This window comes from Canis aureus, chromosome 22, assembly GCF_053574225.1.
Source record: "Canis aureus isolate CA01 chromosome 22, VMU_Caureus_v.1.0, whole genome shotgun sequence".
Lineage (NCBI taxonomy): Eukaryota > Metazoa > Chordata > Mammalia > Carnivora > Canidae > Canis > Canis aureus.
The window spans coordinates 28,031,075-28,043,906 of NC_135632.1; the positions used below are offsets into that span (position 1 = coordinate 28,031,075).

General features: G+C 35.3%; 1 protein-coding gene across 8 annotated transcripts in view; it reads right to left on the reverse strand.

The window, feature by feature from the left end:
* The window catches only part of SATB1 (SATB homeobox 1), a 101,207-nt gene that overhangs the window by 59,604 nt on the left and 28,771 nt on the right, over window positions 1-12,832 (reverse strand). For all 8 annotated transcript variants that reach the window (XM_077865328.1, XM_077865330.1, XM_077865331.1 and 5 more), the window contains 2 exons: window positions 12,563-12,689; window positions 11,666-11,789 (listed from right to left, as the gene is read on the reverse strand). In XM_077865328.1, the coding sequence (XP_077721454.1) occupies window positions 11,666-11,789; window positions 12,563-12,689 (251 nt within the window). The remainder of the gene's footprint in view (window positions 1-11,665; window positions 11,790-12,562; window positions 12,690-12,832) is intronic.

Below are 12,832 nucleotides of genomic sequence, written 5' to 3' on the forward strand. Positions count from 1 at the left end.
CATTTTTATTTTTCGAGAAGTGTAACTTCATATACTCTGATGTCCCTCTGCTTTCTCCATGTCCTGTCTGCCGATGGCCTGAATTTTCACAGCAGTTTTTTTTTATATGCGTGTGAAAAGCTCAAAGGTCAAACTTTAATTTTGGATCAAATGGAATCAACTTCATGTTCAAATACAATTTTAATAGGGATTCTCAGCAAATGGAGTTTTCTTTTAATCCCAAAGGATATCGAATACTACAAATAAGCTCTACAAAAAAGGCACCACATGAGATGGTGACATGGAGCGAATTTGTTGAAAATTAACAGGTAGTCCCCCATCTGGTATTTGGGGGTGGGAAGGAAGGGAAATGGGTTTCAATTTATGAGAAGCAAATGGCAGGATTTCTAAGTGTAATATTCTGTTTGTGCATGTTAGCTTATGTTCCCCAAATCTTTCCCTCTGGATCCTCTATTGCTTTCTAAGCCATTCTCTTGGGAGATACAACTGGGGCATATTCAGAATCTCAATTTGTTGAGAAGAGACTAATCACTTATAAATTTTACTTAAACTCCAGTTGTCATAGTTATGGCTCTTGCCATCTTGATCAATCCCAGTGCCTGAAAACAGCATTTTCACAGAAAATAACCCTTGTATCATGTTAAAAATGGAATCTCAGAACAAAGCTCCAAAAGAATACAAAAGGAAGCACAGAGAACACATCTAAATCTGTTTTACTTTTCTTACATTTCCTAAAGATGAAAATGTAATTGTTGCAAAGTACAGAAATTTTATTTAATTATTTAAATATCCAATTCATAATTTTTAAAGGAAATGTTGGTTCACAGTTCACATGGTTTTTCCACATTATTGAAGTAATTTCACATAAGGCCAGGATACTATCTTTTGACCAGATTCTCTCTTTTTGTAGAAGTACCTTATTCTAGATCTTTCTTACTACACTGAAACCTTCTTATTCGAATTAACTAATATGTTAGTAAAGCACTTAAATTAGAAAATATTTGTTAAAAGATGTATTATGACTAGGTGCATGTAATATTTTCAAATTAACTGCACATAGAGGCTTACGTTTGTTCATCTGCGCAATAGGCAGGGCATTGAACTAGATAATCTCCAAGGTCCCTTCTAACAGCTTTGACAGTCTATGAAATCTACATGTATTCCCAAACAGATCCTACAGGGTCTTCTTCAATGATTTAAGATTGAATTGTAAGACACATCATCCATTTGCAGGTACTCACGGCAAATATCCCAATCACTGTTTTATTTTTAGGATGGTTAAGTTCCTACCCCCCCACCACCGTGGTGTCTTGCTTATAATGTGATTATTAAACATACGCTCATCATTATTAAATTAAACATACCACTCCAAATAAAGTTTTCAGAAGTTTTTCACTAGATTAATCTAAATCAAAGGACTTATTTTACAGCAAATATTGTTTCCTAAGATTCTAAATTTTAGGCACTCTGTACCAACTTGCAAATTTGAGAAATGCTTGTGTTTATTTTTTCCTCTGATGGTCCTTGTGTAGTTAGATCTCCCATCCTTTATGGAGATTGAAATGTCTAGTATCTGCATTTAGACATAGCAGAAAAAAAAAAAATAGCAAATTTGTGTTCAGTTCCAGGGGTTCTAAATAAAGCATTTTGAAAAATGTTAAGCCACAGAGTAAAGGGACTGAAGTAGTTTGAATCCATTTTTTCAAGTAAATATAGCTGACCCTTGAACAACCTAAGTTTGAACTGTATGGGTCTATTTATACGCAGGTTTGTGTGTGTGTGTGTGTGTGTGTGTGTGTGTTTACAGTACTCTAATATATTTTCTTTTATGATTTTCTTAACATTTTACTTTCTCTAGTTTACTTTATTGTAAGAACACAGTATAGAATATATGTAACGTGCACAATATGTGTCAATCAATTGTTTGTTATCCCATAAGGCTTCTGGTAAACAGTAGACTGTTAAGTTTTTTGAGAAGTCAAAAGTTGTATGTGGATTTTCAACTGTGCAGGGGGTCAGTGTTGCTAACCTTGTGCTGTTCAAAGGTCAATTATAGTAGAATTAGGTTCCATAACTCTTTACAGATTTTATACTCCTTCTCTGCATTCCCTCATGTGAAATTATTAAGATTTTAAGCTATGACCTGAAACTTGGGGAGAAAAGACAGTCTAGCTTTCAGCTTTTTATGAACCACAAAACTCTCTTTGGAAATCTCATGAAACCTTTGGAAGTTCTCACCACATATACTCCCAAAAGTAACTTATAACTTCTAGGTCTGCACAAAGTCCTGGAAGCCCATTACAGGGTCCATGGATCTCCTCAGATATGATCCAAGATTTCACAGGAGGCTAAAGACTAAATCATGTCCTTGATTTCTGTGTTTTATTAGTTATTACTGTTAACCAAGACTTCGTGTATCTACTTGATAAATATAAACCAATGTCACATCTGGATTAGGTCACAGAAAAATCAAATTAATCTGTCTTATCTTTATCAATATTATGAAAATGCTTCACAGTTTTGGAAACTGCCACAAACTGGTAATCATCTCTTTAGGAGTTATAGTAAAATGACAAAAATGTATTACACAGGTTGGACATCAAGAGATAATGAGCCCCGTCCATCACTGGAGGTATGTGCTCTTGGCTAAGCTGGTGCTCATGCAGAAGGGTGGACAAACCAAGTCCCTGAGGTCCATTCTGGAATGGCTGAACAGTTATCTACACTTGCAGCTCTCCCTAAATTTAGGTGATTTGGAGCCTTTATACAGGTGACTTTTACACATTATGTGTTTATAGCTCTAAACAGTCTGCAATGCCAAATGTGGACTTTAGAACATCAATTGAGAAATGGACATTGTGAGCCCATACGGGGTGGGACTGTTAACATTACTACGTTGGCAGCATCAATATCTTTGTATATAAATCATTTAATTCTGCTATTGAAATTTTCTTTCTTTATATTATTTTTTAAATATGAGAAATGGGCAAATGGAACTAATAGTAAAAAAGCATGGACCTCAAATATAACACAACTGAGCCAAGATGAAAAGTATTAGCTGTGCTGAAATATACATTAGATTACAGAAGAAAAATTTTAAACATGCATATAAATATATTTCAAAAGATTGTGCTTAACAGTGACATGTAATTAGGTCTTTCACAGCATTTTTTCCATCTCTGGGTCCCTTGTACCTCACCTCTAAGACCACTGTTCTGCTTACAAACATATAGATTTTTACATATATCCGAGACTATCACAACATAAGCAAAAAGACGGGACAGCCTAGGATAACAAGTTACTTAGAGAAAAATTCAGAAGTAATTGCTCTTGGTTATATTAATTGAAAATTCAGAATTAAGTAAAATAAGAAAAATATTTTGTACAGTGGAATACTACAGACCAGAGTATCTATAAAATACTACTAAAAAAACTTCTGATGTAGTTTATTGGTTCATGAAATTAATCCCATGAGGCTATGACAGCTCCATGAATATTCCTGAGATCCTACTGTGTGCCAAGATTCACAACTGCAGTGATGAATCAGACTTAGGCCCTTTGTGACAGTTAATCACAATGCAAATCGAGCCCAGTGAGTCTGCACATAATCTCAGAATAGTGTGGAAAGTACTATGATGAATCCACAAAGACAGGATGGAGCCCTGAGTGCAGGAAGTGAGGATGAGAGGAGTTCAAGAAAAGGACACCAGACAAACTCCCACCCAGTTGACAGTCTCCTTAGGCATCTTTATGCTCTCTGGACATTGTCTAATCTAAGAGTACCTTATTTACTAAACTTACAAATAAGCATTTAAAGTGCAAAGTTTAGCCTTCCCCCACTTCCATCTTAAAATTCATAGGAACTTTATAAGGATTCAAAGGATGATGCTAAAATTGGTCTTCACCGATGAGAATGGACCATAACACAGTCCTTTGATTTTTCTACACACGAGAAGTTCTTGGTTGTTTCCAAAAAAGGTAATTAAAATCTTTTATAGAGCAGCAGTTTCTTAAACTATGCAGCACCCCCCAAGTGAAATTTCAACCTCTCAATCCCCATTGTTGCAGAAAAACAGCCAAAGTTATGGTACACTTTAACAATTAAGAACTGTTCTAAATATTTAACATGTATTAATTCACATAATTCTCATAACAATCCTGAAAAATCAGTACTATTCTCTTCCTACTTTATAGATAAGGGAATTGAGGCATGGAGAGTCACTTCCCAGAGCTGACACAGCTGGTGATGACAGAGCTCACATTCTTGACTCCTAGGTAATGAATGCTACAAGCTCACTCATTAAAGCGACAGCAAAAAGCAAGGACATACAAAGACTCACACAAAAGTGACAGAATGAAGTTGAAGAAATATATCACTTTGAGAAATAGTTCCATTAAGAAATAAAAAGAAAACGAAATCAAGCTCTGTCCTATGTCAACATAATCCAGGAGTTTCAATACCTCTCTGGAAATCCTATTGTGACGGCTCATCAAGTTAATACTTGTTTCAGGTAGCTCCACAGTTTTTAACTGCCTGGGAACAAATACTGGATTGACAATAGAAAGGAACAAACCTAGGAGAATCAGTGGTACCCAATGACGAAGTCCTCTTTCTTCTCATTTGGCTAAGAATGAGATCTCAAATAGTGCTAACAAAGTGTTAATCTTTTCTTCACTTTCAATCTATCATCTGGTTTGCATCTTTAATCCCTTTGAGTAAACTAAATTAGGTTAGCATTTTTATGGGAAAATATTGCAATAAAATATAATATTTTTCAAGAAGAAAGAAAAAGATGATGGCTAAAAAGGATAAAGTTTTAGTGTAAAAATGAAAGAAAAAAAAACTATTGAAGGAAGTCAGCTACCTTCTCTACAATGAGGAATTCTGCAACCTTATGAATTGTCCACGATGAAACTCGAGCACCCCATAATAATACTGCATATTAGAACACAATACAATCTTACATTTCTGAAGCGCCCTTCATGCAAGCATCCCAGGGTGCTTTACAATCATTATGAGTTAAAATTAAAACTGAAGCACATACAATTCCTAATAGAATCATTTTAAAAATGCTAAACAGAACAAATAACTTTTAAGTCTAGATTTAAAAGTCCCAACAGCCAGAGCGTTCCTTACTTCAATTGGCAATGAGCTGCAGAGCCGGGCTGAGGCTCTCTCCTGTTATGTTAAAGGCTCTCTTATGTTTTTTATACTCGGAGCACGTTATGATCAAGCAGTTTCCAATGAAACAGGAAAAAAAAAATGGGTGCGTGTATCTGTTTGTTTTGATTATTATGAATTTAAGGTCTTTTGTTTATTTGTTTACGAATGTGTTTGGCCAAATCTGACATGAAATAAAGCAGGTTTAAAAAGCAAATCCAGATAGAGCCCAACTAGAAATTTAAGTAGTAATTGTGCAAAAAAGACACTCAAAAAGCACTCTAAAACTAGCTCTATTTTAGCAAGAAAATCAGATTGATTAGCATGATTTGGTTAACTTTTTAAAAAAACAATTAGAAAATAGCATTTGGTAGGCTTTCTCCAGGCCTTGTCTACTTCTAAACCTTGGCAGTATTTATTATTCTGCAAGTCGGAAAAAAATAGGGGAAATGCTCTCATGATATGGTAATTTTCCTTGCATTAGTGATTTTGAGGTCAAAGGAAACCTGTTCAGATCTAAAACAAAGCACAGGTAAAAATCTATTAAGTGAAAATGAAGTACTTACACATTGTTAAGCACTCTCTAAATTGGCATGGCTTAAACTCTTTTATGTTTTACTATTGTGAAAAGATAGTAGCTATAAAATATTTGAGATCAATCCATTTTAAGTTAGATGCTTTATTAAGTTTGGCTTTTTTGATTAATATATCTGAAAGGTTACAGAGAGCGAACTTCAAGCTAACAGTAAAATCCTTATATATCTAAATCAGCTAAAAACGAGCCTGATATATGAGATTCAAAAAGGAAAACTTGCAAAATTTGGAGAACATTTTTATTCTTCTATTGTAGATTCTATATATATTAGTATTAACACAAAGCAGATAACTAATATGACAGAGAATTAACTGGTTCAAAAAAGAAGACAGAAACAATTATCAGCAATTCACACTACTAACCATATAATAAGACTGGTTTACCATTTCCTTTATGGATCTCACTATGAATACAATTGCTGAAAATGGTAATAAAATCCAATCAGTATCAAGAACATCAGTGCCTGGCAAAGCAGATGTTCATAACCTCGGATTCCTTTATGGTCAGTAGGGTAAGGGTTGGGAAAAGTTTTGTAATTTAAAAAAAGGATACATATTTAACAAGATTTATGGATTACATCAGGAAGGGGCAAGTACAAAATCCTACAAGCACATCTCAAACAGGAAATGCTCTATTTTTAAATGGAGCTGGCCAGTTACATCCTCATCCATCATATCAGGTCAGTGGCTGACTAAAGTCCCTACTTGCAAATAGATTCAAAAAATTCAACTGCCCAATGATTCCAATGCAAACGCCTAACACTGCCCTGAGACTCAAATCAAAAGGCTAGTAGCTTAGTTATACTTACTGATCCAGAAGGATGTATCAGGATGGGCAAGAAAGGAACTGCCATAGAACTGCTAAACTCAAACTTTCTGGAACCTCTCAAATACCAAGTTATCCCAGAAGTCAGTCCCTGTGGTCTGAACTACCCTCTCACTTCTAAACTAGGGGCAAGAAACAACTATACTTTTAATAACACAAGTCAGTGTACAAACAAAAGAATCAAATCTCATATGCTAAAGAAAAATTTCAGCAGTGAGAATAAACACAATTGGAAAACTTAAGTAGTTACCAATACTTCAGGGAGATGGAAGTATTTTATAAAATACATCAAATTAATTTGAGAAAGCCTTAAAAAAGAAAAAAAAAAGCCCATCTATATGTGACCAAGGAGGATACTGGATTAAGTTCACAGGCTCTGGGTATGAATTCTCATCCCTCTGCTTTACCAGATGTGTGACTATTAGTACTCATTTAAACACTCTATGTCTCAGATTTCCTCAACTGAGAATGGGATACAAACTATATACTGCTTAGGGTGACAGACTTGCTCATGATACATCAAAGTAAATAAAAATTATTACTATTTCAAATATGAAAGCATATCATTCTTATTACTACATAAGAAATAGGATGCCCGTCACACAGCAGACTGTCAATACATATTTTTGAATAAGTATGTGAATATGTGAATAAATTTCATAGGGTTAGACTCTCACATGAAGTACAAAATATGAATATTGATGTCAGATATTCTTAAGACAAGTGATTACTAATGTTTATTTAAAATTTTTCAGAAATGTCATTTTAGTCTAAAAATTATAAAACAATAATGCAAAGTGCAGTTTAAAATACATATAGCATAACTGATAGGGAATTTTTTTTTAAAGATTTTACTTATTTATTCATGAGAGACATAGAGACAGAGAGTCAGAGATAGACAGGGGGAGAAGCAGGCTCCATGCCGGGAGCCTGATGTGGGACTCAAACCTGGGATTCCAGGATCACACCCTGGGCCGAAGGCAGGCATTAAATTGCTGAGCCACCCAGGGATCCCCCTGATAGGGAATTTTTAAACTGTTGCTCTGATGGTATGCATCACATAGACTGGAAATCAACTGACCACAGAGGTTTATTTAATGTTTATGGCAATGACTGTCAAGTTTCATATAATCAGTATTATTAAATGGTAAGCATCAGGAGGGCGGGCAGGATGGTTTACCTATTTTGCCAATACCTAATAAAAAAATCTGACATATATTAGATCCTTAGATGCTGTCAAGGAAAAGGAAGAACGATGCTACTCAATATGACTTCTAAATGGAACGTTCAAACCTAAATATATCTTATGTATATTTTGCCACTTGAAAATAAAAATGACAATCCCCACTCACTTCATGTAGGACTTGAGCTTAGAGCTTAAATAGAAGTAGAAAGTGACCCACTGCCTTAATAATGTGAGAGTTATGATGCGTGAGCGTGTGAGTGTGTGCACGTGCGCCTGTATGATAGAGAAGGGGTGGGGAAAAATGTACATATCAGATTAAAATTTCTCAGGGATATATGACCTGAACATTTTTAGAAGAAACATTTTAGGCTGAAAGAAGTAATAACTGACCTTTTACTTATGGTAGTTTTAACAAAATGAATCTATCCTTATACTGAGTGTATATATATTTATCCAGTTCTTAAGTTAAATTTCTAAAACTTCAGGGAAAACTAAAATGAAAATGAAATGCCTTATTATAAATCAAAATGTTTATTTAACTACCCTTTTACCTCCTGAATCCATACTCTCAATGTTATCATGACCACAGGCTTTCTTGTCCCCAAGCCTGATTTATTCTCTCCTCCTTACTTGCAGTTCAAAATACAACGCCCACCTTATCCAACCACATCCACTGAAAAAAGGGAGAGTAACAAAGTGACCAACTTCAGATCCATAAGGAGCTAAGTGTTTGTGTCTTGACAGGTTTTTACAAAAATAAACACGTGGTACAAAAACTTAATAGATGGATGTCAATCTATTTGGGCAGATTCATGATTTAGCAAAGCAGTAACAAATAAAGGCATAGTTATAAATCAAACCACATGCACTCTTATAAGAAGAGTTTCTCATCTGGAGAAAACCTTGCAAATATTATCAGACATTATGGCAAGACAACATAAGCCATTCGTTTTAAAATTAACACACTCTAAAATTTATCATTCGGAAAGGACTTTTGGGTCAGTCACTAACCAGCAGTTTGACAAACTCTAGGGCCACTGGCTCCTTCATTTGTCCAAGGAGGAATCTGGGTAGGATAACACCTAGTTCTAAGATTCCAAAGACATCTGCCTAGCAAGTGTGGGGCAATCCTCCAAAGAGCACTAAGGCAGAGCTTGTCAGATACCCCAGGTGAATTCCTGCTGGATTCTCACTGGTATTCCCTCCTAGCCTCTACCTCTGTAAAGGGAGCTGAGCAGGGTCTGTAGGGTGGACTTTCTGCTCAGCCAAACCATGAGGGATCCTACAGCTACACTTGCTACTGAGGTATTTTATCATATTAAACATAATTTTTAAAGTACAGCAAAATGTGTATGCTAGATTGTATGCTCAATTTTCTCAAGTAAATAAATCAAAATCCCATAGAGGGGTAAATAGGGGTTAACACTTAGCATTTCTTGATGTTGGTTCCATTTTGTATAAGACTGAGGCAATATTTTTTTGCTAGGCCTTTTCACAAAGCCATCTTCATCACTATTTCTCAACCACAGGGGAAAGAAAGAGTAGTTCTGCCAAGCTTCGCATATATTTTGGGATTAGGCCTTACAGAGCCTGGATTTCTCTTCTTTAACTAATAACTTATGACAGAAAAGAAAATAAAGAAGCAAATGGAAAATAGTTCATTATTAAAACATTCTGAATGGAGTATCAAGATTCATGGACTCATTCTAGAGAAAGAAATAAAAGATGACACAGTGGAGTATAAAATAACTCACTCATTTAAAGGAAGAGGTTGTATTTTTTCATAATATTAAACATTAAATTAATTTCAAATATTTGTTGCCGCTGGTAAACTACCCATTTTTTTTTTAAAGATATTTTTAAAGAAGGACAACTGTAATTACAACTGATGTTGAAGTTATAGCCTAGTTTCGCCACTCAATGATTACGGCAAGATCTCCAGCTAACACACAGATGCACGTTCCTCCAAAGGACTCTCTATAGAAACTCACCAATGTAGGACTCTAAAACCAAGCCCCGAATTTCATTTTGTCATTCTGTTTAATGTTATAATTGTCTGTATTCAATTCATTTCCCATGATAACATTAAGTAAACTCACAATTATATTTATAAGCTATAGTGAGGTAGAGTTTACTGGCTGAATGTTGAGGTCATTTAACAATTAATTCTCACTGCTTCTATCAGCAAATACTCAAACTAGCATCATCTTCTCCAGCTCACAGTAAAATGCCTTAAATCTTTGCCTGAATTTACTTCCAATATCAACGGGACATTTAGCACCGTGTAGATACATGGCATTCCTGTACGAGGTGTTTATGCATATTTTAACTCGGAGTTAAAAAAAAGTTTATTTCTAGGACATTTCAAATTTTCAAACGCTAGTAACAAAGTGACATATTATCTGGAGTTGTCTGCAAAACCCAAAGTCCCAGATGTAAGAGTCACCTGCTTCATTATATCATCCTATTGATTTAACTGTGTTTAATTAATTTAAATTACTTTTATTCGATGGTTATAAATTCACATCCTCTCTACTCCAAGGGTGAGAGAAGGAAGATAGAAGGAAATAAGCTAAAATAACAAAAAGAGTTTGCCCTGCATTCTAAGAAACTGATACTTGCAATATAGAAAATATTTTTTCTATGGCTACAGTTAATCTTAAAAGAATACAGAAAGCCATAATTAACTATAAACTTAATTCATTTGCTCTATTCCTACAACAAATATCAAAGTAAAGCTGAGGGACTGTAACCTGAGATGTATGGAGTTTCCATAAAACAGTAGCACAAAAGCCCACAAGCTCCCTACTAAAGGTACCAGTACCCTCACGAGCATCACACTAGAAATACATTCTGAGAATATCTCAACTGCAGAAATGTTTATAGCAGAATCATATGGTTTACGCTCAAGTGACTGACAGAGTAACATTCAGAATTACGTTTTGAACTTAAAAAAAGAAGAACTTCAAAATGGGGTAAAAATCTAGTTAGATCATACTTGAATTATACTGTATCATGGGATGACCTCACATTGGGTTTGACACTGAGGGATGGCATTCTAACACAATTACGTAGTGACTACACAAGCAGCCCATTAAGAGCAGGTTCACAGCATCCTTTTTTATGTGAAATCAGCTGAGCATTATCAAAAATGATGTTTGGTTTTAAATTTAGAAACAGGGCAGTCTCTACCTAGAGTTTTAGTTACGCTTCACCAAAATTCATTGTAAAATATCAAATACGATAATAATAAATATTTGTCTCATTTCAAGATCTCTGATGATACGACAGGAATCTCAGAGGAAAGGAAAAGATTCCACCAAAAAAAAAAAAAAAGGTAAACCAATGCCACAAAACTGGTGACAAAATCCCAGTAAAGAACTACTCAACCTCTGGTTACAGGGAAGAAACTTCTTATTTTTATAATTGTTTATACTAAATACTCTTTTTCTCCCCCTTTTTGTAATGAACAAAATATCCCCAAACCGTACTTTTATTTAGGTAGCATGGTAAAGTTTTACATTAATACTTACACTGCCATTCCCCCTCACCAAAGGTTCTTGGAAGTTATACCACCTTTACTCTTTCTTAAGTAAGGATACTCAGGAGAATGTAGCTTCCATGCTCAGAGCACTCAGAAAAGGAATCTAAAAACAAGCTAGCACACTCTTCTGCTGAGCTGCTTTTCCTTCATTCTTTTCCCCAAGGGAGAAAAAGTGTAAAGGCTCTGTTCAGAATAAATCAAGCATCCTGTTTAAAGTCACCAGTGGTCAAGTCACTTTGCAATTTTGACAGTCCTGCTTCAGATACCAGTTGCTTTAGACTATGGGGCCCCATCAAACCTCAAATCAAGGCTCCCCACGATGGCTTATTATTTATTACATGCTATGCTAAGTACCTGTGAAAGGGGGCACTCCTTGGCCAACGAACTCTGATTCATATCTTTCAGTAAGTCCTTCAGAGCATTCCTTACTGTGGTGTGCGACCATTGTTCGGGAGGCAAGTCTTCTAGTTTGGGGCAACTATTTGAGACATAGATTAGAAAGGGGATTATTACAAGATTGCATCCCGCTGCAGAACATTCCTTTAAGACAGACAGATTTCATTTTGCGCATCAAACAGATGCATCTGGAGATTGCTCTCGGTCTCCTGATTGTTCCGATTAGTTAATTACTTTATACAACACATCTGCTGTATCGATGCATGAATTATACATCAGCTGCCTGTGGTGGCTATTTTTTCATGTTACTTCTACCTTCCTGCTCTGATGCGCTTGGGAAGACAATTTAAGGTGTACTGCTTTCTCATGAGCCATCGTGAAAAGCATTAACGTATTAACCGTTTTCTTTTCATGACTCTGTTCATACGAATTAAAATGGTAAATATATATATATAAATAAATAAGATCGCGGTAATAGTGAATAAGGCATTCTTTCACAAAATGTACACAGATGGCACTGTTCATGATATGCAAAAATATTTTTCTCTTAAGTAAACTTTATGTAAAATGCCTTCTTGTAATGCATCATTTAATTGACTAAATATAAAAAGTCTTGTCTTTTGATATCCTGCACAAAACCTACAAATTCGGGGGGGGGGGGTAGGTGGGAAAGCTGCTTTTAAATATACATTGAAGTTAGGAAAATAAAGCAGAAGGGGTAAAGTAATAAAATCAATTTTGATTAACCCTTCTGAAACACAGAGTAAATAAAAATCAAAGGTTGACCAGAGATGCTTTATTTCAAGAGATCAGGCACATAGAACCTTTTGCCTTAGAACTGCTGTCCTGACTCACCTGTGTAACTGAATTTTCAATGTGACCACATGATACACGTCTTGAAGCATATCTGCTACCGTAGCATCAGGGGCATCTGTCACATAAGACAGTGGAACTGGATTCCACTTTCCAACCTGGATTAGGCCTATTGCAGATAAAGAGAATATGTCACTAAATATTTTACCTTTCAGATAATATTTCTAGTAGAAGGTTGTTGTTGTCGTCGTCGTTGTTGTTTTTCATTGCCCCCACCACAAGCAATATTGTTATTTCTGTTTGAATGATTCC